This window comes from Platalea leucorodia (genome assembly GCF_965183815.1).
Source record: "Platalea leucorodia genome assembly, chromosome: 9".
Lineage (NCBI taxonomy): Eukaryota > Metazoa > Chordata > Aves > Pelecaniformes > Threskiornithidae > Platalea > Platalea leucorodia.
This window is the reverse complement of record NC_138831.1, coordinates 27,816,399-27,844,355: the sequence shown is the minus strand read 5'-3', so window position 1 is coordinate 27,844,355 and position 27,957 is coordinate 27,816,399. Positions and strand designations below refer to the sequence as shown.

The following is a 27,957-nucleotide window of genomic DNA, read 5'->3' as shown; positions in this document are numbered from 1 at the left end:
AACAACTTTTCCTTTAGAAATAGGTCAATATATATTTTTAAAATAAAACGTTAATTTTAAGACATTAAGCGGATATGAACAAGCTAAAACATTTTGCTTCAGGATGAGTGAGAGCAATTAACTGTAGCCCAAACTTAAAATGGGGAATGATCTGACTTGTCAAGAAACACAAAGAGGAGCAGGTGGATAGACTAGATAATCACTTAACGTCATTGTCATGTTGCTTTCTCTAGCCCGTAGGAAGGAACTTTTGTGAGCTTGCAGTATAGCTAGTTGAAAAAAGAGATGTTCATGCTGTTTCTAAGAAGGCTGAACTATTTATTTTTTCCTATGTTCTTGCTCTGACCTGAGGATGAATATAAGACTTAAATGACTTGCCTGAAGTGGGAGAAGAATTCAATGGGATGAGTTTAGTTTCTTTGTTTTCTTTAGTTTCTTTGTTTTCTTTTGTACCCCCTGACAGAGGACAGAAGCAGGCTTATGAACTGGGCTGAAGTGACAACACTTCTGAGGCCACAGGAAATAATGGACACGCGTGCTCAGCTGAGTTGTGGAGGGTGCCTTCAGAAACATGCTGGGACAACTTGCCTTTCTGAGCCTGAATCTCAGCCAGAGCCCTGGCATTTGGAAGTCAGGTTTTATAGCTCCTTTCCTTTTGGTGATGCACCTTGTTGCAGGTGTTTTGGAGGCAAAATCACCTAAGCTGCTCAGCAGTAAACCAGGGCCCCCTACATGCAAGCGTGCAGCGAAGCACAAAGCGAGATCCAGTGTCGCTGCTTAGTCTCCCCGATGATGCATTACTCTCCTCAACACTGCGCCACCAAAGCCTCTCAGCAGTCATGGCTGCTTAAGGTGCATCAGCCCTGGGGCAGGTGCACGTCTTCCCCTGACTGAATGCTGTTGCTTTCGCTTTCTCTCTTGGACTAATCTGCTCCCGGAAGCAAGTGGAAAGCCTTCTGCAAAGTTTCCTTCCTCTGCAGGAGACCTGGACATCGGCATGCCAGGTGCCTTTATAGGGACTCCATGGGTGTCGTTGTGTGGCTGATTCCACCTTCTGCACAGCTAGGGCTCTGTCAGCCCTGCCAAAGGGACGCTGAGGTGATCAAGGACTTGGCTCATCTGTCATACAAGGACGGGCTGGGAGAGCTGGGGTTGGTTAGCCAGGGGAAGGGAAGGCTGAGGTGGCGTCTTAGGCGTCTGTCTGAACAGCTGGGACGGGAGGGTGGACAGGCAGAGTAAAGAAGAGAGCGCCATCCTTTTGTCAGTGGTGCCCAGTGAGAGGGCAAGAGGCGATGGACAGAGGTGGAAATACGAGAGATGTCACACATAGTAACCCTGTTCTACTGTAAGGGTAGTCAAAGACCAGTACCCCAATTGATCAGATGTGAATGTTAATACAGAGCTTTTGATAGGTCCTCTCAATTGTTGTTCGCAGTCTTTGTATGAAAAACAGCCATTGCAATTCGCTCTTTCATTGGTGTTGTGGAAATAAACTCAGGGGATGGGTATGGAGTGGAAAGGAGGAAAGCGCTGGTTTTCAGGTCTGGACGTAGGCAGTGTGACTGCAAGGTGGGGTTAGGGTGGGCATTTCAGTAGGGAACGGAGCATGCGCAGCCACGATCCCCCTCTTTGTAGTTCCACCTACTTGTAGCATTGCTGACGACAGAGCGGGAGTCTGTAAATACTGTGCTAACACAAACCACACATACAGCCCCACTGCCCACATTGGGTTTTGACTGTCAGCACATCAAAGAACATTGCTTTTTTTGCTTTAAGCAACCCTGGAATCAGGGACATGAGAAGCTTTGTCCCCTTTAGGTAGAGAGTCTTGTTGAGAGAGACTCCTTGTGTTTCCCTTGGCCCACAGGCTATAAGCTGCAAGAGAAATGGGGGCATCTCAGTTCTTAGTTACAAGGAACATCATTACACCCAATTCCAGTAAACATCAGGATGTCTCTGCAATGCCGGAGCCTTGACAGCAGCCCTGCATATGGGCTGGAGGCATAGGGTCTCTGAGACATGCAGTCTTGATTGTTAAACAGAGTATTTCAAACCGAGTTGCAATGTGTATAAGAATCTGTTTTCAGGAAAGAGTGCTATAGAGGAAATAACGCTGTGCTCTGAAGACAGGCATCAGCATCCCCTCTGAAGGGGATGAAACCCCACATTTGACCAGCCAGCACTGGAAAGATGGAAAAGATGGAGGAGGATGGAGAGCAAATTCACTCCAGTGTGACTTTGAGACATTATATAAAGAACAGGCATCCTCCCACTGTGCCCCCTAATTGCATACCTGGCCTTATGAAGCACAGTGTATGCCTTGGTCCCCACCTAGGCATTCTCGATCTTCATCTTTGCCCTGCCACAGCAGCATGCTTTCTTGCCAGGTGTAACCAGCAGCAGCAGGTCCCACTCTGCTTCAGACCAAAAATCCGTCTCCTCTGGCTCCTGTACCAATACCACAGTGAGGAGCCCAGCCTGGAACCACCTCAGCAGGAAGAATACACTGATCTCAATGGGGTCTCCTCCAAGGCCCCAAGCAGCTGCCACTGTATCAGCATTTCTCACCAGCACCCTCATCTGGGATTCCTGGGATAGAAACCGGGGAGCACCAGGGATGAAGAGAGAACCTGCCCAGCAAAAGCAGATGTATCATGGCAGGGAATAGAGAACCAGAGTAGGGTCTGTTGCCTCTCACCCAAGGTTACAGGGACAGCACCCTGCCTCTGTGCTGCTCTGATCCCATCATTCCAGGATTGCACAACGGAGCTTACAAGACATGGGGTTATTCTTGTGGGATCCAGCAGCAGGGCTCAGGTTTTTGCCCCTTACAGGCCTGGGAGCAGGCTTCTTGCTAAGCCATGTCCCTGTGTTTATCTTGACCTGGAAGCTTTCTCATCCTATTTTCTATGCCCCACATCCCACTGAAGGTGGGGAAAGAAGTGAGAGGCTGTTTAGTGTCTTTGTTTTCTTTTGTTTTGAGGGGAGGGTTGTATCAACAAGCACCAGCAACCAGTAGTTTTATTGCTTTCTGAAATTCCCAGCACGTTACTTCTGAGGTGTTTGTGCCGCAGAAGGAAGGCCTCCATGCTCTCCTAAGCAGTAATCTGCGCTAAGCTTGTCTGTAGGAAACTAACTGCAAGCTCAGATCACAGGTATAATATGTGAAGTTACAGAAATTACCCTTGAATATTCCCAGACGAAGACTTCTCTGACCTTTTAGCTGGTTACAAGCTAGAAGCTTGGTCTCAGCTCAACACTCAAGATCCATCTGTAGTTTGTGAAGAAGGATAAGCATACCTGCAATTTACCTCCTCTCAGCCTCAGAGAGGTGTCAAGCACAACAGGATGAATCTTTGTCATGGTTTAACCCCGGTCAACAACTAGGCATCACACAGCTGCTCAGTCACTCTCCCCCCTCCCCGGTGGGATGGGAGAGAGAATCAGAAGGGTAAAAGTAAGAAAACTTGTGGGTTGAGATAAGAACAGTTTAATGATTTAAATAAAAAAAAAAAAAAAAAAGATGATGATAGTAGTAATAATAATAAAAAAGGAAAACAACAAAAAGAGAGAGAAAGAAAACCCAGGAAAAACAAGTGATGCAGCTGCTCACCACCTGCTCACTGACACCCAGCCTGTCCCCGAGCAGCAATTACTGCCCCCTGGCCAACTCCCCCCCAGCTTATATACTGAGAATGATGTTGTATGATATGGAATAGCCATATCATCAATAGCCAGTCTGGGTCAGCTGTCCTGGCTGTGCTCCCTCCCAGCTTCTTGTGCACCTGGCCGAGCATGGGAAGCTGAAAAGTCCTTGACTGGTGTAAGCACTACTTAGCAACAACTAAAACATCAGTGTGTTATCAACATTATTCTCATCCTAAATCCAAACCAAAGCACTATACCAGCTACTAGGAAGAAAATTAACTCTATCCCAGCCAAAACTAGGACAATCTTCCTCCAAGAGAATTTAAAAAAAATTTTCAGACCTTCATGTTACATACATAGGGAGAAGTAAAATGAGGTTTTTGCAGTGAAGTCAGTCACCAGAACTCCACTTCTAATCAACAGAAACAGGAACTTCTGGAAGACAACTCAGCTGATTGCTCTTTGTTTGCTACATCAGGATGAAATCAGACATGGTCTAGAAGTGCCTGCTTCCCTCCGTATAGGGATTTATATGGGTGTCTTGATGATTAAATTTGATGGAGAAGTTAATGGTTCCCACAAAGATAAATGCCTCTGCCTCAGGGAGCGATCCCTAGCTTTGAGGCGTACAGAGTAACTCATGTTTAATGGTAGTGGTGGCTAGCATCCTAATGAGTGCTTGCGCTGATACTGCATAGCTTTTGGCCCAAGTCTCCTCTTGGCCCTGTGTGATGTTCCTGCATGTCTCAGACATACTACTTCTTTTTTCTGGATGTTGCTTTTCCATTCAAAGTGCCTGAAATAGAATGAATGGTGGAATGCAGCTTTTCAGAGTAATGATTTTATACATACTGTGATGCTGAGGGTATGTGTTTCATTCCCAAAGTGATATGAGGAGGCTGAGTGCAGGTGTTTGTTAGAAAACAAAGGAGAGATTAAATACTTCTGGAAGACGTATTTTGGTGAAAGGAGCCAAACCTTGCCTTCACCCAAAGTCCAAGCCTATTATCTAGATCCCTTTTACAGACAGCATCTCTGGAAAGTGATTACTCCACCTTTGGACACTTATTTGTTTCGGTATGCAGACCACTGACTGGACCCTCCCTGGCTTGAGGCTCAGCTAACTGAGCAGGACGTAGAAAACTGCTAGATAAGACATGAGATGATGCTGAACATGGTGGATACCAAGAGCTAGAGAGCTCTGTGAGGGGTGGCTGGGGTTCACAGGTGGTTAAGGAAGAGTGATGTGAAAAATGGCCAGACTTCACAGATTAAAAAAGGGAGTTTGAGGACCTTTCAGGACATGGAGTAGGATGACAGTACATAGGTAACCGCACCAAGTGGTACCATGTAAGTAGTAGTAACCTGGGTCAACTGCTTGGAAGGCAGCTATGCTCACCGCTATACCACCAACGCACCTGCCTGTGGGGTGCTCCTCCACTTCAAAGACTGTCTGCCTCCTGGTCCTCCACAGGTTGACCTCTTTCTTCCAGTGCCCTGCACACACTACCACAAGCTGCTACAGAGTATGTGTGTTTCTGTATGTGTGAGATGTTGGTTAGGAAATCTCAAGCTGCACTAGCTGCCAGCTAGGGGAGATCAGCATCAGGGACTGCCCAGGGTTGGAGCAGGACACTGGACACACCAGGACTGAGCTCCAGGCATGGACTCTGCACAGACCTATGGTACAGCCCAGGGTTCGAGGGACCGCTCGTGTGCATGTGGGAGGGAGGGCGTCTGTGTGTCCAATACTGATCTCCAGTTCTGAGCAGCCAGAGAGGAAGAAAAGGATCAGGCCGTCTGTCTTGTTCATGCCTGTGTGAGTGCTGGTGGTGCTTTTGAGGCTGCTGATAATGGCACCACTCCCCATCTGCATTCATACGTGTGCCCGCTGTGCATTTACTATGCAAGTGTATGTGCGTTTGTGTGTATGCACTTGTGATGGTGTAAGCATAGCTAACAGCCAAACACCCACCCAGCAGCTCACTCCTTTCCCCACCTTCAAGGGGATGTGGGGCATAGAAAATAGGATGAGAAAGCTTCCAGGTCAAGATAAACACAGGGACATGGCTTAACAAAAACTGTTGTGGGCAAAACAGACTCTACGTGGGGGAAATTAATTTATTGCAATTGAAATAGAATCACTTAGTGAGAAACAAGACAAACATAAAACACCACCTTTCCTCCCTCTTACCCAGGCTCAGCTTCACTCCTTCACTCCAGACTCCTCTACTCACCCAAGCGGCACAAGGGGGGTGCATTTTCTCTCTGATCTTTCTGACCCGTATTTTTTCCTCCTCCTCTCTCTGTCTGGCATTTTCAACCCTTTCTGGATGGTGTTTTCATAGAGGCCGCAAACTTTGCTGACAGCTCAGCTGTGTCCTGTAGTACGTCTGCTGTGGAGATGGAACCAGCTGTGTCTGGCACAGGACAGGCCCTTACCTCTTCTCACAGAGGCCACCCTGCAGCTCCCTTTCTCCCCTCCACTACCAACACCCAGCCACATATAGCCAATACAGCGCCCATTGGGAATACCTGCTTGGCCCTGCTCCTGGCTGGACCTGCGAGTGGGCACAGCAGCAAGCAGACTACAACAGAGAAAGCCCCCAAGTGGTTGAGTTAATCGCATCAGTGTTTCCCAAAGTAGCACCAGCCTTGTCCTTCTCCCCACCTGCAGAGCCCTGGAGGTCCCCACGTGTGGCTGGGAAGTTGGGGACTGAGCTGCCTGATGGGAAGGGAGAAAAACCTGTGTCCCCAGGACACGCACTGCCTTGTGGGGAGAGCTCTGTGCTGTGCTCTGCCTGCCGTTTCACACCCACCCGTCTGCCTTGCTGACGGGCACTTTGGGAGTGCTGGCTCCTAAGAAATCAAACAAGAAAGAAGGTGGCAGTGGCAGAAAGAAGGGGCTGAGGGAGCGGGAGAGCCATGGCCATGTGTGCCCAGAGAGCTGGGGCACAGCGGTACAGGTTAAAACTTGCTGAAAGATGCAAGGGAGACGCAGTGGGTGTCAGGAGCAGGGGAGAAAAAAAGCACTTAGCAGAGGATGGTTTCAATCCATTGGCCTCTGGGTTATGGGCCCACTACACTTTCACTGCGCCACTCTGCTCCCTACAGAGTCTCAGGCAGGACCTCCTGCTGCCCTGCCTGACACTCCCTGGCACTGCCAGCGCCAGTGCCTGTGCTCACGCCTCTTTCCCTTCCTCCTGGCTGTGCTCTACACATACTTTTCCTTTCCCTAAACAGGTTGAGCTCTCTGCATGAACTTCCTACAAGATTTTGGACCCTTGCCAGGGACACCTGGCTCACCCCAAACTCCATGATGTGGACCACTTTTGAAGTGAGAGACTGTTATTTTATTTGGTCCCCCTCTGGATCCACTTCTGGGGTCCGTGTGGTTTGTCCTCCCACTTCTGAGATGGTTGGATCTCCTACTGAGATCGGTTTGTTCTACCCTCTGGGATAGTTTGGCCCCGCTCTGGGATCAGTTTAATGCTCTTGATACCGTATAAGTGCATGTAAGTGATCTACCATAAGTACATATGCTGTTACGTTATTGGTTAGTTTGCTTTACTAGCGATAAGTTTGTAGTAACCTGTAATATTATGTATATATTTTTTGCTGCTATTGAGTGTTGCTGTTATTGATTGTTGCTATTATTTATTGCCGTTATTTGATTGCTGCTATACTGTTGACTGCTGATAATACTTTGTAATAGCTTGAGATATGTATATTTGCTTTATTAATCGTAGGTATACTTGCTAGCGGTGATTTTTGTGGTATTTGTGGTAATCTGTAATAAAGTAGAGAAATTTCGAGGAGAAAGCCTCCATGTCCTTGTGTATTATGGAATCCTACAAACACACATTCACAACCTGTACACAAGCACAGACCAGGTAGCCCTTTAGGTCGTGATGGCATGGAGAGCTCAATGGCACCTACAGCTTTGGTCAGCTAAACTGTACCCAGAACTGGATTCACCATATTAGAAGATCTTTATTCTACATGCTGTGCATTCAGGCACTGAAGTCTCTTTCTGTAGGATCTGGCTTCCTCCCATCTTTGTTCCCCCTCCTTATCTCCTTTATTAGATACAAGAACAGAAGCAATAGCAATTGGAGCTTCTACTGGGCTTGAGTCACAGCACTCATCCTGCTTCTGCCCCACGCACAAAAACTGTGCAGGGCTTGTAAGAGAGATTATTGTTGTTGGTTGGATACCATCATTCTGGCCTATACGGCCTCCCTCAGAATGGCATGACAAGCACACATGAAGCCCTTGTTATCTATCTGCAATGCATAATATGATCACATTTTTAGAGATTTTGTTTTCCAGCTCAGTGCTGAAACTACTGGGCCACAGCACTCTTAGAATTACCTAGAAACATGAGAGCAGTGTTTAACATGGCAAGGGAGACAAAAAAAAGTCAGTCCTGCAGTCATTTATCCAGAGACAGGATCCTTCAGGGAATGGCCTGAAGGCTTGCTGACAAGGTCTCAAAGGCCTCTGTGTAGAATTATGCTCCCGTATACAACAAGCAGTCACAGCCTGCTCTAAACTGTCAGAGATTCGCTGAAGTCTGTGGAACCATGGCTACTTAAAGACACTTCTGACTTCTCCTCCATATATTACTGCAAGGATAAAATGGAAACAAAAATCTGGAGAAGCCTCATAAGATGGGACCAATGTGTAGCTGATTGATTGTCTTATTTTCATGGGACGAGGCTCAAATTTTGGCCTCCTTCAGCCTTGCTTGTGAACTTCCTCAAGTCTCAGTCTTGTAAGTTCTTGCACCCAGTGTCCATGATTTTATTTTGGAGAGATGCATTGCACATGTTTGTACCAGACATAAATGAGGAGGCAGGTTGGATTGGTGATTATCTTTACAGAAAGATGCTAAATCCTCTTTCATAATTTTTTTTTTTTTTTTTGTATATATAAATTACATTTTGATAAATAAGCTTATGCTACGTTTATATTTGGGCAAACCAGCGAACGGCACAGGGCAATGTTAACGTTAACATTAATGTTAATGAGGTGCTGATTTGAAACAGGCTTCATAAGTCAACAGTAATTATTTTTATTGAGATTTTAGTGTCAAATACATTCCTCCAGAAATTTTGGATTTTACAGGGTCCTGATGCTGCACTAATCACTCCTAACTTTCTGCATATAAACTGATCACAGTAAAATGGCTGCAGCTGCTAATACAACTATTGTTCTTGAACCGTTTTTAGTGGCAATTCATTTGGTCTGAAAAGTGTCATGGTCTAAATTTTAGTTGATCATCTAGGAATTGTACTCTACAATTAATGGGGAGAAAATTAACCTTTTAAAGTGTATTAAATGGAGCCAAAATAAGGTGTAAAAGATGCACCTTGAAGTCTGATATGCTTTTTAGATCCAAGTTTGTGAACTGGTGAAAGATTTTAATTGAAATCGTTCCAGCGGTGTTCAGGGTTGCTTTTTTTCCCAGCAAAATTGTTTTCACACTGATGAACTCACAAGGATCATAATGACAATTCTCATTTTAAAAAACGAGACTAATAAGACAAAACCCACTAGTATTTTAAAAATCACCATCTAAATTTATTTATTTTATTGTAGTATGAATATCTCAACAGGTTAATAAAAATAGTGAAATAAATAATGTATCAATCATATTTGTTTTCACCTGTATTTTGCCTTTCACATGCCTTTGCATGTGAAAACAACTCTAAATATTTTTTTTTCACAGAATTAAAAGAAACTGTTGAAATTGGCCTAACAGAAATATCATATCCACTTTAGGGTCATAGGATAATTCAGGTTGGAAGGGACCTCAGGAGGTCTCTAGTACAACCTCCTGCTTGGGTCAGAATCAGCTATGAGGTCAGACCAGGTGGCTCAGAGCTTTTCCCTGTCAGGTCTTGAAAATCTCCCAGGGTTTCTCCTGCAGATCTGCTCCTCAGCCCATTCTTCCTTCCTAGGGGTGGGGCTTTGTACTTGTCTTTCTTGAATTTCATGAGTTTCCTCTTGGCCCATTCTTCTGGCCTGTCCAGGTCCATCTAGGTCCTTGCCCATGAACATACCAACTGCTTCCCTGCAAGTGGAGTCACCTGCAGATTTGAGAAGAGTGTACCTTGTTGGTGAAGACTGCGACAGAGAAGGCATTAAGTGTCTCTGCCTTACCTGTGTCTGCTGTCGCTTACTCACCTGTGTCATTCAGCAACAGGGCCCCATTTTCCTTGTTCAACCTTTGACTACTAATGTAGCAGTAGAAGCTCTTCTTGTTGCCCTTGATGCCCTTTGGTGGTCTGAACTCTAGCTGAGCTTTGGCTTTCCTAACCCAATGCCTGTATTCCTGGAAAGTGCTTCTAAGTCCCTGCTTTGCAGTTTCTAAATCCCCGCTTTGTTTCCATCTCCTGCATGTTGCCTTTTTGCATTGGAGCTCCATTATGTGTTCCCTGTTTAGCCAAGCCTGTTTCCTGAATATACTGAAGTATGCTGTCCTGAGTCTAGGGTCCGTACTATGCTGCTGCTTTTTATTCCCTCCCAGGATCTTGAACTCCACTGTTTCACAGTTCCATAGAGCCAATGTTTCCTTTTGTTTTATAATGAAGTGATTGACACTTCATAGTCTCTTACTTGAAAAAGTGACTTACAAAACGTGCATTTGTTTTTTTAAACAATATCCTGGAGATCTGTATGTGTGTGTGTGTCTTTTCTTACAGTTAGAAATTATACTACCTAGAAATGTTAAAAAGCTAGATTGCAAGACATATGTCTAAAAATTGCAGTGGATGACAGATAAATAGGAGGGAAAGAGAGAGAAGGTATAAGAAAGAGAGAAGTAATGTGAGAGCCTAGAGAAGAGAGAGAAGTGGCAGGACAGGACGAAGGATGAGGAGAAGGCGGAGGTACTTAATGCCTTCTTTGCCTCAGTCTTTAACAGCCAAGCTAGTCATCCTCGGGTTTTTCAGGCCCCTGAGCTGGGAGATGGAGATAGGATGCAGAGTGAAGTCCCAGCTGTTGAAGAGGTGGCAGTCACTGACCTGCTCCTCCACCTGGATGCGCACAAGTCCATGGGGCCAGATGGGATCCACCTGAGGATACTGAGGGAGCTGGCAGAGGAGCTGGCCAAGCCACTCTCCATCATTTATCAGCAGTCCTGGTCAACCGGGGAGGTCCCAGATGACTGGAAGCTAGCAAATGTGACGCCCCTCTACAAGAAGGGTCGGAAGGAGGATCCGGGGAACTACAGGCCTGTCAGCCCGACCTCGGTGCCGGGGAAGGTCATGGAACAAAGCATCTTGAGTGCCATTATGCAGCACGTGCGGGACAACCGGGGGATCAGGCTCAGCCAGCATGGGTTTATGAAAGGGAGACCCTGTTTCACTAACCTGGTCTCCTTCTATGACAAGGTGACCCGCTTAGTGGATGAGGGGAAGGCTGTGGATGTTGTCTACTTGGACTTTAGTAAGGCCTTTGACACTGTCTCCCACAGCATTCTCCTGAAGAAGCTGGCTGCACACGGCTTGGATGGGTGCACTCTGTGCTGGGTTAAAAACCGGCTGGACGGCCGAGCCCAGAGAGTGGTGGTAAATGGAGTCAAATCCAGTTGGCGGCCGGTCACGAGTGGTGTTCCCCAGGGCTCAGTACTGGGGCCGGTCCTGTTCAACATCTTCATTGATGATCTGGATGAGGGGATCGCGTGCACCCTCAGTAAGTTTGCAGATGACACCAAGCTGGGTGGAAGTGTCGACCTGCTGGAGGATAGGAAGGCCCTGCAGAGGGACCTGGACAGGCTGGATCATTGGGCTGGGGCCAAATGTATGAGGTTCAACAAGGCTAAGTGCCGGGTCCTGCCCTTCGGTCACAACAACCCCATGCAAGTCTGTAACAGACTCCCACCAGGATATCTGCCTTGTTAGCCTTCCCCCTGATCTTAACACATAAGCACTCAACCTTATCATTACTGTCGTTGAGCTCTAGACAGTCAAAACACTCCCTAACATACAGGGCTACCCCTCCACCTCTCCTTCCTAGCCTGTCCCTTCTAAAGAGCTTGTAGCCATCCATTGCAGCACTCCAGTTATGTGAGTCATCCCACCATGTTTCCGTGATGGCGACCACATCATAGCTTTCCTGCCGCACAGTGGCTTCCAGCTCCTCCTGTTTATTGCCCATGCTGCGTGCATTGGTGTAAATGCACTTCAGTTGGGCTATAGATCTCTTCTCCAACACAGGCATGCTACCCCTAGGCTCATCCCTAGCAAGCCTGGTTTTATCCCCTTCCCCCTTCGCATCTAGTTTAAAGCTCTCTCAACGAGGCCAGCTAACTCCTGGGCCAGGATCCTTTTCCCCGTTTGCAGCAGGTGAACCCCATCTGTCTCCAGCAGGCCTGGTGCCATGTAAACTGCCCCATGGTCGAAAAACCCAAAGTTCCGCCGCTGGCACCAGCCTCCAAGCCACGTGTTGATGAGGTGGGTCTTCCTGTTCCTTTCCATATGCCTCTCGGCTACTGATGGGATGGAGGAAAACACCACCTGTGCTCCTGATCCTTCAAGCAATCGCCCTAGTTCTCTAAAATCCCTTTTGATTGTCTTGATGCCACTATCAGCTACCTCATCACTGCCGACTTGAACAACCACTAGTGGATAATAATCAGAAGCTTTCCCCAGCCTGGGGAGCTTCCTGGTAACATTTCTTATCCTTGCCCCAGGGAGGCAGCAGACTTCCCTATGGTATGGGTCCGGTCAGCATATCGGGCCCTCTGTTCCCCTCAGAAGGGAGTCACCTACGACAATTACCCTTCTTTTTTTCTTCCCAATGGCCGTTGTAATGCGCGGGGCTGACTGCTTTCCCCCAGTCAACCCTTTGGATGGATCCCTGTCTGTATCTTCATCCTCCTGGCCCTCAGGTTCCAGAGCCTCATACCTGTTGTGTAAGGGCACCTGGAGGGGTGAGGCTGGCCGGGAGAGGATTTGCCTGCTGCGCCGGGCTGGGATCCACATCCATCCTTCTCCTTCTCTTGGGTCCCCTCCCTCTGCCTGACGGCATGAGGGCAGGGGAGCCTCTCCCTCACTTGATGCTTCCGTCATCTAAGCCTGGATCTCTTCAGGGTCTGTTGCCAACATCCAGGAGCCTGTTCACATCTTATATTGACACCTTGCATGTTCCACAGGATTGGCACATATGAAGCAGAACCAAGTGGATTCCTGTGTCTTTCCAGAGCATCAGGTGGAGGACGCACAAGTCTCTTATATGATGTCTATAGATGCCTTTTCTTAGGCAACCAAATCACATTTGTGTTCTTACAGTGAGTATCGTTTTAAGTGCCTCACTGTCAGATGATTAATGCTATTGCATGGATCTGAATTGTCAAGCTGGAAAGGATGAAACCTTTCTCAAATCTGTGGATTGCAAATGCATAGCCAACTGAGTCAAGGTATCATCTCTAGAAACCATACCTACAGCCAGGAGTTTGCCCTCCATTCTCTGCATCTAGGCCATTATGCAGACAATTCAGAGCACCCCTTTATTCTGTCCTCAGTAATCCAAAAGGCAGACACAGCACATCTAGTGCCCGAGAATGTCATATGCCTTTCATCTAACTCAACATGGAACTGCAGTCCAGGCTACGACTGAAGGTGGTGAATGTCTGTGTAAAGAACCACAGCACCTAAAAATGCAGCACTTATAAACCGCTGCACCCCACATTAAAATTGGGATTTAGTGCCTAAGTGTAAGTAGATATCTGGTGTTATTAGAAATGTCCATACTTCACAGGCATGAAGTACGACAAGGGACCTGCAACAGGCCTGTTCTGTTCTGGATCCACAGGCAAAGTCTGGGTAGGATACTTGAGGACATTCAACATGTCTGTAGCAGTCTGTGTAAATGCAAATCAATTGTTTCATCATTGACCATAATGTGAATCTGGAAAAGTAGATAGACACATAAATACATTTAAGTACATAAATCTAGGCAAGATAAGCCACACTGCTAAAGCTAGTAGAGGTCAAGCTCACATTCATTTTTAAGTTCACATTTAAATCTAGGTTCCCCTTATACTTAATGGAAAGAAACAGATCCCTCCAGAGGGCTGACTCAAGTCAAATGTTGACAATATCATTCTCAGGCTATGCCCACCCAAAATGTAACACATGCTAGCTCTCTTCAGCTCTACAGAAGGTCTGAATGACAGGAGAGTCATTCAGCTGCCTCAACATAGCCGTCAAGTAGTCATTTAATCCCTTAGATTATCCAGGACAACTGCATGGGGCTGTCAGCTATGCCTCAAGTTGTGCAAGAGACACACATGCTTCTGTATTGGAAGACGGAGACCAGATGGGGTACCATAAGACACCTTAAAATGATGGAAGAAGACTCAAGTCCTTGAATATCTCCCCTGATTTAGATCTACGCAATTAAATTCTAAATGTGTTAAACTACATGAGATAATCAGTAGTTTTTCAGTCTCTTGCAATACAGTGTCCTTTTGACCTCTTTCCTTATAAATACGAGAGGTGGAGTAACCGCATTCTGAGCCTTGTCCTTGTTTTAGTCACTTTCCTCCAGGAAAGAGTTTTCTCCCTAACATTTTTTTCAGGGCAGATCTCACCTCCTGGTTCCTAAGAGTGTAAATCAAGGGGTTCAGAGCTGGGGTGACAGCACTGTACATGAGGGACACTTGCACATCCCTCTTAGGGAAGCTTCCTGAGGCGGGTGGTGTATAGTTGAAGAACACTGGTATGTAAAGCAGTGCCACAACGGTGAGGTGGGAGGCACAGGTGGAGAAGGGCTTCCATCTTTCTTCCTGGGACCGGACTTTATAGAAGAGGAAGGAGATAATATAGAGATAGGAGAGGACTATGAGAGTGAAGGGGCCTAGAGCAATAGATGTGGTGACAACGTTGAGGAGGGCCATGTTGAGGCTGGTACTACTGCAAGCCAAGTTCAACAGTGGCTTGATGTCACAGAAGAAGTGATGAATGTGGTTGTGGCCACAGAAGCTCAGTTGAGAGGTCATGACCGAGTGCACCATGGCATGTACAAAACCAGTGGACCAGCTGGCCACAGCCAGCAGCAGACAAGTCCGTGGGCTCATGACGAGGGTGTAGCGCAAAGGGTTGCAAATGGCCACATAGCGGTCGTAGGCCATGGTGGCCAGGAGCACAGCCGCAGTACTGCCCAGGAAGTGGAAGAAGTGGAGCTGGGCCAAGCACCCACCAAAAGAGATGGGCTGATGCCCAAAGAGAAAGCCAGTCAACATCTTGGGAACAGTGACTGCGGAGTAGAAAATATCCAGGCAGGACAAGTTCCCCAGGAAGAAGTACATCGGGGTGTGGAGCCGGAGCTCAGATATCACCATGGTCACAACGGCACCATTTCCCAGAAGACTGGTCAAGTAGAGCAACAGAAAGGAGATGAAGAAAAAGTGCTGCAGCCCCTGGATATCGGTGAGGCCCAAAAGGATGAACTCACTGACCTCTGTCTGGTTCAGCATTGCTAGAACAATAAGAAGCAAAGGCGAAATGTCAAGGTTCCACAGTTGTGAGGAGTAACAGCATTACAAAACTCGTTTGCTTCTGTGCTATTTTAATACAAACAAATGCAGAAAAGAGCAAAACATAACACATGTAATCAAATGTAAAAGCTGCATAGAAACTCAAGAAATTAGCATGGACAAGGAGAACTTTAATGTAGTCTTCTACTTTCTGTCTAGAACAAAGAAAAGAGTAAAATATTACCAAGGGGAAAATATTAAAATAAAAACTTCTATCTATGCATAACAGCAGAATATGTAAGACGTAAAACATTGCTGCTTCTTCACCTTCAGCCACGTTCATATTTCAATTCTGCTCATCTGTAACTTCCTGCTACAACCTTTGATCTCATCAATAAAGCTTCTAACTCATAATGCGAATCACTCCTGATGCTTTCTTTCTACTATTGTGCCTACATTTCATTAAGCCAATTTCAACTTTCACATTTCTAATGGTTACCATCTCTTCCAGACAGTTCTTTGATCTTAAAAATTGCACAACTTCCATGTTTTTATCAACAGTCACCAGAAGGTGCTCCAAGGTACCATACAATCATCAGCATTTCTGTTGTATGTTGCTGAGAATAAAGGAAAAGGATGCCTTAGCATGTGGTCACAAACTGTTTTTGTTACTGGACCGTATACTTTGCCTAAAGAATGTCTTTTTGTTGAGCAGCAGCAGATGAATGGGACAAAAGCCAGCATTTCACCTCCTACAATACTGTGATGGAGCAAGACTGAATTTGCAGGAGGAGAGTTAGCTGATGCAAGTTCCAGACAAATTGGCTCATCCCACTGAAAGCTGATCGCACTGCCCCACTGAGACAATATGATCAGTTCTGTCAGTATCACTAGTCTTCTAAAATGCAAATGACTAAGCACATGCTTTCACTTTTTTTCTGTTTCAGGTAAGTTTGTTTATTGCTATCGGTAGGTCCCAACCATATCCCATAGAGAACAAAGTCCTGAGATTATTTTACTAGGGCAGGTAGGCACAGGTATTTCTAGCTTACAATACAGACTGCAAATTCTACAAGACGAGTAGTTTTCTCTGTACACTCAATGCAGTGATGATTAATATTGATGAATACAACTAATGAGAAAATAATTACTCCCAAAATATTTCTTGTAAAGAGGTTAAAACACATATAGATAAGTTTCACAGCTGTTCTTGTCCATTCCATTGTACTATATAATGTTATTGAAAATAGGTGCTTTTTGAAAGTCATTATGATATATCTCCAGCCCAGTCACTCTCTTCTCATACTTCTTTAGCTTATTATTTCAGCATGAAAACAGTAAACAAACAGGCAACTTCTAAACTGGTTTCATAATAAAAGAACATGAGCACGTAGCCTAAAGGTAATTTACGCACATATGCGTCCGCTCTAAAAAACTGGTCATATCTCTGAAAATACTTTTAGTCTGATCTTTGAACAAGCTCTATTGGAAACACTAGATTTGATAATATTATAGACTTGTCAAAATTTTAGTCAGTCACCTGCACTTGAAGAGGTATAGATGCAATTCTCTGTGAAATACAAATGCTTCAGTTTCTTACACGTCATTTGCCACCTTTAAGCACCGAAGTCCTCCTCGCTGAAATCCATCTGCGGAAAGACATCACCCCGTTAAGGTGTGTTCCACAACCTCCTCTGATTTGGCCTGTTTTTCTCAGTCAACCATAGGTGATCTAATCCCTTTCCTCTATTCCTTCTCTTTCTAACACTCCCCTTCTGTTTCACAGATGCTGACTAATATTTCTCCAATTAACTGATTAACACATCCAGTCCGAGGAAAATAGTTCTCCCTATCTTCTTTTTTTTTGTATTTTAAGACTCTTGCTTAAATACAAATGCAAAGAAAAGACTGCATGCTGAAGCTTGCCTATTTTTCCAACTATCTAAGTTACATAACAAAAAAAAAGATAATCCTGCACAAACCTCACCTCACTATCAACCAGCACTTTTCTCATTGTAGCAGGGCCCTCTGATAGTGAGCCAGAAAGCAAAGCTGAGGACAAAACAACTTATTTTGTAGAGTTAAAAGACTGAGAATTTCTGTTCTCCGTTTTTCTTCCATATCTGCCTGGCATTCTTCCAGCTGAGAGATTAATCTGCACCTGTGATGATAATGACTCCTGCAAGTTGTCAGGAGCTTGTAGTTATTCAGGTAGGATGTAAGCAGGAAGCTTTGCAAACTGTACCAAATCTCTGATGACCTAGTTAGAGGGGGGAAAAAAGTCTTTTTAGCATGCCCAGAATGTGCAAAATACCAACAACATCATGCGGGAAGTAAATTTCCTGTTGTTTTGATCAGTCTCCTGAGATGAGATTTGCGAATCAATGGTGAGTTGCAGAGCAACAAACAAAGTGTTGCCTAAACATAATGCATAGATGAGCCACATGCAAAACATGACAAGCAAAGACAAGCAAGATGAAGCAGCCCACAGAGACTAGCTAATAACAACAACAACAACCACAAATCCAAAAAAACACACATACAAAAAAGCAAACACAAATATCTCCATCTCAGTGCACAGAGATGGCTAAAAATTCTCCTGGCAATAGAGGCATGAGTCATGCAACCTCAGCTGAACTGGAGCAGTGTTTAGGCAACGTTTCCTAAATCTCTTTCAAATATTAGAGTTTGAGAAACCAAGTATGTGTTCCATCCATTCTGATCTGTTAGGATTTCTGATGGGTTTGGTGTGGGTTTTTTTTGTTGTTTTTTTTTTTTTTGTTGGCATTTCACAGATAAGGAGGAGTTTCTGGCCTCTTTGTAGTCAAAAACACCCCAAATTTGCATCTTAAGCTTAATTTTCAATCCTGTGGAAAAATTTCCACAACTGTTTACAGAAGTAACACGTCCAGTTCTACCCGAAGTAGTTCAGATGTCGGTGTGTAAATCCCACAGGAACTTTTGAATCACACAGATGCCTCTTTCTAGGAAGGTGGCTTTAACATTTCCTCTATAAAGCTCCTGGCAGCTCAGCTCCAGGCTGATCTCGGGTTTGAAAACCCAGTATGTTTAGCATAGTTTTGTAGACACACAGAATAAGGTAGGTTGGAAGACACCTCTGCAGTCTCCAGTCCTTCCCCCGCTCAAAGCAGGCCACCTGGATAGGGTCTCGTCCAGTAAAGTTTTCAACAATTTCAACGATATTTAGGCATATCTGGGTGGCCTGTTCCAAGTCTGAATACCCTAAAGGTGAAAAAGTATTCCCTAGTATCTAATCCAAATTTCCCATGTTCCGACTTGCGCCCATCACCTTGCATCTTATCACTGCGCTCCTTTGAGAAATACTTGCCCCCATTGTCTCTAAGAGAATCCACACCCACACTAAGTAGTTGCAGATAGCAATATGATCTCCTTCCCCTAGGGAGGGACAAGGATGAAGAAACCCAGTCTCCCAGAGCCTCCTGGTCCTTGAAGTGTGTCAGACCACTAATCACCCTGGTGTCCCTGTGTTCCCCCACTGGACTTGCTCCACTAGGCAATGTCTTTCCAGTACTGGGCAGTCCAAGATTGGATACATTCTTCCAGATGTGATCTCAGAAGTGCCATAGAGAGGGGAAGGATTGGTACTCTCCACCGGCTGCCTGTGCTCTTGCCAGTGCAGCCCAAGATGCATTTGGACTTCCTTGCAGCAAGAACATGCTGCTGGCACACATTTGACTTCTTGCCCACCAAACGCCCAAAAGCTGCTTTTTCTGCAAACCTGCTTTCTACCCAGTCATAGAATCATAGAATTGTTTAGGTTGAAAAAGACCTTTAAGATCATCAGGTCCAACTGTTAACCTAACACTGCCAAATCCACCACTAAACCACGTCCCTAACCACCACATCTACACATCTTTGAAATACCTCCAGGGATGGGGACTCAACCACTTCCCTGGGCAGCCTGTCCCAGTGCCTGACTATCCTTTCGGTGAAGAAGTTTTTCCTAATATCCAATCTCAGCCTCCCCTGGTGCAACCGGAGGCTGTTTCCTCTAGTCCTATTGCTTGTTACTAGGGAGAAGAGAGCGACCCGCACCTCGCTACCACCTCCTTTCAGGTAGTGGTAGAGAGCGATAAGCTCTCCCCTCAGTCTCCTCTTCTCCAGACTAAACAACCCCAGTTCCCTCAGTGGCTCCTCATAAGACTTGTGCTGTAGACCCTTCACCAGCTTCGTTGCCCTTCTCTGGACGCGCTCCAGCACCTCAGTATCTTTCTTGCAGTGAGAGGCCCAAAACTGAACACAGTACTCGAGGTGTGGGCTCACCAGTGCCGAGTACAGGGGGACGATCACTTCCCTAGTTCTGCTGGCCACACTATTCCTGATACAAGCCAGGATGCCATTGGCCTTCTTGGCCACCTGGGCACACTGCCGGCTCATATTCAGGCGGCTGTCGACCAACACCCCCAGGTCCTTTTCTACCAGGCAGCTCTCCAGCCACTCTTCCCCAAGCCTGTTAGCGTTGCATGGGGTTGTTGTGGTCCAAGTGCAGGACCCGACATCCCCTGGCCTGCCCTGTGACGTGGGGTTGTTCCTTTCTTCCCAGATGTGCAAGTTTTCATTTGCTTTTGTTGAACCTCAGGAGGTTCCAGTCAGACCATTTTTCTGGCCTGTCAATGTCCTCCTGAAGACAGCTCTTCCCTCCAATGCATCACCACTCCCTCCAGTTTGGAAGCATCAGCAAACATGCTGAGAGTGCACTCTATTCCATCATTCTGATTGTCAATAAAGAAATTAAACTGTAGTAGCCACAGTACTGATCCCTGAGAAATACCACTAGTAACTAGCTGCTAGCAGGACTTCTTACCACATAGCCATTTGAGCCTGGCAATCCTGACCATTGACATTATTACCCACTTGCCCAGTGCATATCTTCCAAATTTAGATGTAAGGAGTCTGTAGGAGACTGTACTGAAGGCCTTGCTCAAAGTAAGGTATACAACATCCACTGCCCTCCCATGTCTGTCCAGACAGTTATCTCATCATAGAAGTCAGTCAGATTGATCAGGCCTGATTTGCCTTTGTTGTATTCATGCTGGCTGTTCCCAACGACCTTCTTGTCCTTCATGTACCTCAGAACGGCTATTAGAAGGATTTATTCCATCACCTTCCCAGGTACTGAGGTGAGACTGTAGTTCCTCAGCTCCTTCTTCTTGCCTTTTTTTGGAGAGGGGTGTGACGTTTGCCTTTTTCCAGGCATCAGGACCTCCTGTGGTCACCATGACCTTTCAAAGACAAAAGAGAGTGAACTTGCAGGGGTATCAACCAGTTCCTTCAACACAACCCTTGGGTGTTTCCCATCCAGTCTCACGCACTTTTGTATGTACAATTGACCTAAGTGCTCTAGCTGTGTCTTCTTATCCTGCTCATGCTGCTTCGCTCCCACATACTTTGCTAGTAGGCTTAAGGAACTGGGGACCCTGAAGGCACACCTTATCAGTGAAATGTAAGGCAAAACAGGCATTGCATACCCCAGCCTTTTCAATGTCCTAGGTCACGAGGTCTGCTGCCCATTGACCAGTGGACTTACATTTTCCTTACCCTTCCTTTTTCTGTCAATGTACATCTAGAAACTCTTCTTCTTGCTCTTCCAGTACCTTGCTAGTTCCAACTCCAGCTGGGCGCTGGCTTTCCTAACTCCATCCCTGCATGGTCCATATTCCTTCTGGTTTGCCTGTCCCTGTTTCCACCTTCTATGCACTTCCTTTCTTGTTTGAGCCAGGGGAGTCAGGAGTCACCCCAAGGGGTCCATACCAGGATACCACCTTTCTGAAGCAAAACAGCCTCCCACACAAACATGTAGGAGCAATACAGAGATTTGGCTGCCCTACATACCACTCAAATTCTAAGACAGTTTTGGTTATTCTCCTTCTGTGACCTCACTCGCTCCAGTAGCTGACACCACAGGCTGCAGGGCATCCACACCCCCAGTCTGACTCCAGCTGGTACAAATTTTCACTCACAGACACACAGGGCCCAGCGGTAGCTGAGAAAAGATTTAATAAGAACATATAAGATGATGGGACAGACTGTGGAGATGAGGTGCAGCGCTTAGCCAGACAAGTGCACTGACTGGCCCCGTTTTACATGTGACCAGCCCATTTTATACCCTCTTCAGTCTACCTTCCCTTTGTTTCCCCTTCATTGGGTCATTGATTGACCAGGTTGGGTTCTCCTCACTGTCTCCCTTATCATTTGTCGGTCAGATTTGTGTCCCTGTAAGTTCTTGTTCATTGCTTCCTCCCTTTCTCATCATCCCTTGTTGCATTGAAAAAGGTCCTTGACCAGGTAGTTCTAAAGGAGCAGGCACTGCCCTTCCACATATCCTTACAAAGGCGTTCAAATTTTTTCACCATATAGGCTATGTCTACACTGCCTTTGCTAGCTTTGTTTAATGGCCCATGACTACTCGCTATGTTCAGAGGAGAGATTCACGCTGTCCAAATGAGAACCAAAGTGTCAGGATGCGGTGACTTCAGGCTCCATGCCAGCATAACACCACAAACAGGAGCTTTGGGAGGATATGTTTCAACTGAAGACATGTTTATACAAGCACAAGGTATTTACTGAACGCAGAAGTAAAAGTGGAAAACTGTTTGTATGAGGGAGTGGGTTAACTGCAAAAGGCCAAGTGACTCAGTTTATTCTTTTCTGCAACTGTGTAAGCCTCCTACCTCTTGCCCACTCCCCTCTCCCGTGGGGAGAAAATCAAAGGGAAGTGAAAAGACTCGTGGATCAAGGTAATGACAGTTCAATAAGGAGAGCAAAAGCCGTACACACAAGCAAAAAATGAACTAATTCACTATTTCCCGTCGTCAGGCAGATGTCCAGCCACTTCCTAGGAAGCAGGGGCTCAGCATGCCTAGCTGTTGCTTGTGAAGACAAACACCTTAACCATGAACATTCCCCCTTCCTCCTGCATTCCCTGAGCTTTTATTGCTGAGCAAAACAACATATGGTACGGAATATCCCCTTGGGCAGTTTGGGTCAGCTGTCCTGGCTGTGTCCCCCTACCAGCCTCTTCCCTACTCCCAGCCTACTGGTCTTTGTGGGGGGTGGGACTGAAGAGAAAGACTTGACTCGGTACAAGCACTATTGAGCAACAGCCAAAATATTGGTGTTTGAGCCACAAAGGCAAAGCACACACCATAGGGGCTGCTATGAAGAAAGTTGACTCCATCCCAGCCAGACACAGTACAATCTCCACCCCTTATTCCACACCATCTGTGTTGTGCTCAGGTCCAACATTATCTGATACATCGAAGGATCCTCTGACCATCCCATTCACATGTTGTTTCATTTCTATAGCCTACTCAAACCTTTCCTCTTACCTAACCCACACTGCATTAAAATATTTCATCCTTCTACCCCATACCTTTCTTTTTATTTCCCATTTTATCTGTTTCTTATTCCCAAAATCCCCTCTTACCAACACTTGTAACTCATACTACTGTGGTGGGTCGACCTTGGACTGCAGCCAGACTCCCACCTAGCTGTTCTCTCATGCCCCCTCCTCCACAGGACAGGACAGGAGGAGAAAATAAGATGAAAAAGCTCTTGAATTGAGGTAAGAACTGGGAGATCATTGACTAATTACCATCACGGGCAAAACAGACTGACTTGGGGAAAACTAATTTAATTTATTGCCCATTAAAATAGATTGGATGGTGAGAAACAAAGACAAAACTAAAGCACCTTTCCCCCACCCCTCATTATTCTTCACAGGCTCAACTTCACTCCTTCATTCCCAAATCTTCTACCTCCTCCCAGCCCCAAGCTGCGCAGGCGGTATGAGGAATGGAGGGTTGTGGTCGGTTCATAACCATTTGCCTCTGCTGCTCCTTCCTCCTCACGCTTTTCCCCTGCTCCAGTGTGGGCCTTCTCTGGGGGCTGCAGTCCTTCAGGATAAACCTGCTCTAGCATGAGCTTTCCATGAGCTGCTGTTCCCCACTACCAAAACCTCGCCACATACACCCAATACACCAGGAGTTGTGTAATTGTCCTTTTGTATTTGTGGTAGAGTGCCTTTGTTACTTCTGGTCTAAGAGACAGTGGTGTAAATTAGGTATTAATCACACAAATTGGAAGAGAAAATGCTGCTCAGATATAAGCAAGACCAGAATTGGGGTTGAAGTTAGATCGAAATAAGCAGAGAGAAAATAAAAGTGCAAGTCACATTTCACTTTGATGAACACTCCATCTGGCAAGCCAGAAAAAGAATCAGACAGAAAGTATCAGGTTCAATGATTAAGAAACAATCCTCTCCCATAGCTTTCTTTCAGTCAACATGAGGAGGGAATTAATTACAACAAAGCTACTGCAGCTGGCTGACAATGTTTCAGTTTACCCTTTCTGTTTTGAACTGAGCAAGTTACTAGCTAGTTTGGGAAAGAGATCTTTGTTCTGAGAGGGAAAAAAATCAGATCAAGTCTAGACTTGAACCCGGTCTCTCCCATCAGTAGGAAGGACACTTCCAGGAGACACAGCTCCTCCCCTCCAATCATAAGGTACTAGCTTGTTTCTCAACTCATTTTTGAGGTGTTTGTTGGTTTGTTTTTTTTTTTGAGGGGGAAAAGTTGCAGGCTATCACTTCTGCTTTCATGGAGAGGAAAACAAACTTCTTTTTTCCCAAGCCAGAGACATCATATACTTATGGACATAGAGGTAGAATGATGGGGGAGGATAAGAATTTTATAATCCACTTTTGTAATATTCCTACGCTGAGTCAGGTTTACTTATTTGTTTGTGAGGCCAGAGGTAACAACAATTTATTTGTTCTAATACACCGAGTAAAAAAGGCCAGATATTTTATGGATTTAACAGCAAAGGATTGCTAAAGTAGCATGGGTCTTTTTGAAAGGCATTTCACTTCATTCATAAATTCCATTTAATTCTTTTACTAGGGAAACACTTATGTTCTGTGCAGCTACAAGGGATCCATCGCCTGGATGGAGAAAAAACAGCCATCTGCTTCCTAAGTAACCACTTGTCGATGCATCTGCTCAGGCTTTGCTTGGCTTCCTGATTCCTCAAGCCGTAGATGATGGGGTTGAGCATGGGGGTGACAACTGCGTGAGACAGGGAAACCATTTTCTTCATGCTGGATGAGAGGCTGGACTTGCGTCGCAGGTGAGTGATGCCAGCTGTGCTGTAGAAAAGAGTCACTACCACCAGGTGAGCTGCACAGGTGGAAAAGGCTCGCCTCTGGCCCACAGCTGAGGGTATCTGAAGAACTGCATGGATAATGTGAAGGTAAGAGATGGCTATCAGAGAAGAGGGAATCGTCACTATTATGACAATAGCAATAAAAATCAGTAGTGCAAGCAAGGCTGTGTCTGCACCCACCAGCTTCAACACAGGAGAAACATCACAAAAGAAATGATCGACCTTATTTCTCCCACAGAAGGGCAGGGTGAATAACCATGTCGTGAAGTCCAGAGTCACAGGGACACCAGACAGCCAAGACCTAATGGCCATCTTGAAGCAGCGATCCCTGTTCATCACGGTGGCATAAAGCACTGGATGGCATATTGCCGCTTGCCGGTCATAAGCCATTGCACCTAAGAGGAAACACTCACAGGTGACAAAAAGAACAATGCAGTTGAGCTGCAAGGCACAAGATGTGAAGGAAATCATTTTTCTCTCCACCAGCAGAATCACAAGCATCTTGGGGACAATGCTCAGGCTGTAGCAGGTCTCTGTCAAGGCAGGATTCTTTAGGAAGTGGTACATGGACATGTGTAAGACAGGGTCAATGGTTGTGATCACAACAATGAGAAAGTTTCCTATCAAGATGGCCAGGAACATGATGGAAATCAGCGTGAAAAACAGGAGTTGCATCTTGCCATGGAAGGCAAACCCCCAAAGTAAGAAGTGAGTCGTGACGGTTTGGTTTCCTGGCTTCATTTCCTCAACGGGTCCCATCCTAAAAGAGAAAAAAAAACGCAAAAACCTACACTACAAAAGGATTAGTAGCTTGGGACAGACTTGTGGTCTCAGAAATAGCTACAGTTGCAAGTAAAATGGGGTTTAAAACACGAGGCGAAACTTGGATTGGATATGAGAGTGACCCCAGTGTAAAACATCTCAGCTGGGGAACCTGTACAAGATCATTTTTAACAGTCACAGGCTGGGATTCATCTTCTCTAAATTAGGTGAACAGAAGATAGACATACAAATTTCAGATAACCATTCTGTGTTTATTTTATACAGAAAGAGATGGATACCTCCAAAGGGCAGGTCACCTTAGCGTAACAGTGGCATCTATGATGAGACAGGAGAATTTCACTTTGGATGGGCCAGATGTCTCCCAGTTAACTTCAGCATCTAAGTGTCTATAGACATCTACATTTGAGCCAGTCATCTTAGAGTCACTTTATATTTAATGATGAGAAACGCAGCACAAGACAGAAGCACAATTTCTTTCCTTCTAAGATGGACGTCCAAGGATGCCAGGCTTGGTGGTATCATTGATAATGAAGTGAGTATACAATGACCAAATTTTTGGATAGCTGGAATTAACCGAAATTCATTTAATTATTGGTGCTCTAAGCTAGGTGATACGGAGATCGTGTGGCTTGCCACCTACTGGTTTGACTCAAGCAGCAGTGATCTACCTACATTCTTTTCATTGTTAACCCTGCAAAAGTACAATCCAAACCTAAACAAATTTAAATTAATAAAAGTGTTCATGCACTTACGTTTGTTTCATCAAATCATATAAAGCCCATATTCTGAGTTTTCATTTAAGATAAGCTCTGCGGAGTAAAAAGATGCTCAGCATACAAACAGCTGCCCACATAAAAGTGTTCGCCTGCATCTACGCCTTTTTCTGGGAATTTATCGTCTCATCAGATCTGCTAACAGAATTACTTGTCTGGAAAACTTCCTGGACTGTTTCAGCCAAAACATACTTGGCTGATTTTTGAAAGACACATAAAGAGAATAATAGAATCATATTTTTTTTTCTGTGTTTACACCATTGGGATTGAGATAATGTGGCCTGCAGGATCATGGAGTTCAGTTTTACTCTTAGAGAACTAAAGATTAACATTTTGTCTTCAGGGTTCACGTGCATGAGATGAGAAAATATGTGTATATATATGTGTAACAAAAATTCCAAAATAATAATGAGAAATAAATTGCTTAGAGTCCCATGAAGATATCTGTATGTCCAGTGGGATTGTGGTTTCCATCCACAGACGAAGGAAGACTCTCGCTACCTACACAGCACTCAAACCGTATCACTAATAATGATAAAGTAGCTTAAGATTTTGGAGTCTTTGGCTTTTTAGGATTTCTGAAAATGCCTTTTTCTTTTCCTTAGCAATGACAAAAGAGAAAATGAGGAGAGGAGAAAGTACAGACACTGTGATTCATTTGTTCAACATATTTATCAGCAAAATAGGCAGCTACAGTTGCCAAAGTTTTCTACAGACAATAGAAATAAGCAAGTCTACTGTCAGTATAATTCATGTTTCTCCGCCATAGACATCTAAAATAATACGAATCGCTGATGCCGCAGAGGCTCCTATTTCCCTCGGATGAGCGAGTGAGTAATTCAGATGTAAAAATCTGCATTGACAGTGCCTAAAGGTAGGTGGGATAGATTCCTCTTATATATCATAATTGGAGCTCCAGGCTCCAATTAGAAAAATAAACCATGGAAACACACTTATGTTTTGGTTTTGCCTTAGGAACCAACTAAGAATTCAGGAATAGAAATTGAAATATTACCTTATGTTACTAAAACTGGTAGAGTTTTCTCTCTCTCTCTTCAGTAGGGGCAATAATTCCAAAGGCAGAGAGGAAGAGAAATTATGAATAGAGAGAAAAAAAGAAAAAACAAAAAAATCCCTTTGTTTTCCTCTGTAAGAGGCAGCGTCTCCTCTCTGCTTCCAAAGGCTCCTACAACTAATGGGTGGAGGTATTTGAATTTTCATGTGCTCCCAGTAGGATCAGGTCTCCAGGCAGAAACTTTTTGGTATGATGAAATCATATGTTAAGTGATCTTTTGTTATCCATGGTCTATATAAACATGCAGTATGTTTTAGGACATACTAGCAGTCTAAGTATAGTATAAGCAAACTTTCCTTCCACATGTTCAGTGTTGTACAAGTAAGTGATATAATTGTTAACAGTAATAATAGGATATTCTCTTATTCTTTTTCTTATCTAGTTTACCAATATTAGGGAAAAAAAATGGAATTTGACGTATGTTGATTTCCCAGTAGCCGAAGAGACTTTCAAGAGATCATTAAAAAATCCTTGAGTAGCAATGGTGTTACGAATATAGAGCATTGCAATAGGATACCAATGTATCACATAACCCTAAATATGCCAAGCAGTAGTACAATAACGGCTTATCTTACAGACTTTTTTTTTTTTTTTTTTTTTTTTTTTTACTGCTTTTGTCCACTTTATTCTGGAAATGGTAGATTTCTTTTGGTAGATGTCTGCTGGTCATCTGAAGCACTCTCCATGATGGTGTGGTAACTCAGCGTAAGACACAGGTGAAAAGTTAGGTGATGTCAATTCAAGACTGAAGTATTTAACACTTAATCAACTCCAGCAAAGTCTAGCTTTGTATCCTGAAAAATCTAGAAAGACAAGTCAAACGAGTGGAACAAGAAGAAAGCTCTTGTACCAGTGCATCACAGCTGGGAAATGTCACAGAGGAGCCATTAATTTTGTCCTGTTGCAAAAGGTTTGACTTGAGCCCCCACTCCCTGACTGTACACCATGCAGATCTTATCCTGCTTCTGGTCTGCCATGAGTTTAGT

The 27,957-nt window shown here is 44.9% G+C and overlaps 2 protein-coding genes across 2 annotated transcripts; both read right to left on the bottom strand.

The window, feature by feature from the left end:
• Nucleotides 1-14,194: 14,194 nt before the first annotated feature.
• LOC309594783 (olfactory receptor 12D1-like) lies at nt 14,195-15,136 on the bottom strand (the record flags this gene model as incomplete). Its single annotated transcript, XM_082321125.1, has 1 exon — nt 14,195-15,136. The coding sequence occupies one exon, from the start codon at nt 15,134-15,136 to the stop codon at nt 14,195-14,197; it is 942 nt and encodes a 313-aa protein (XP_082177251.1).
• An 8,913-nt stretch (nt 15,137-24,049) lies between these two features.
• Nucleotides 24,050-25,099, bottom strand: LOC309594894 (olfactory receptor 10A7-like; the record flags this gene model as incomplete). The annotated part of the gene is made up of 1 exon (XM_082321296.1): nt 24,050-25,099. The coding sequence occupies one exon, from the start codon at nt 25,097-25,099 to the stop codon at nt 24,050-24,052; it is 1,050 nt and encodes a 349-aa protein (XP_082177422.1).
• Between the last annotated feature and the right edge of the window lie 2,858 nt (nt 25,100-27,957).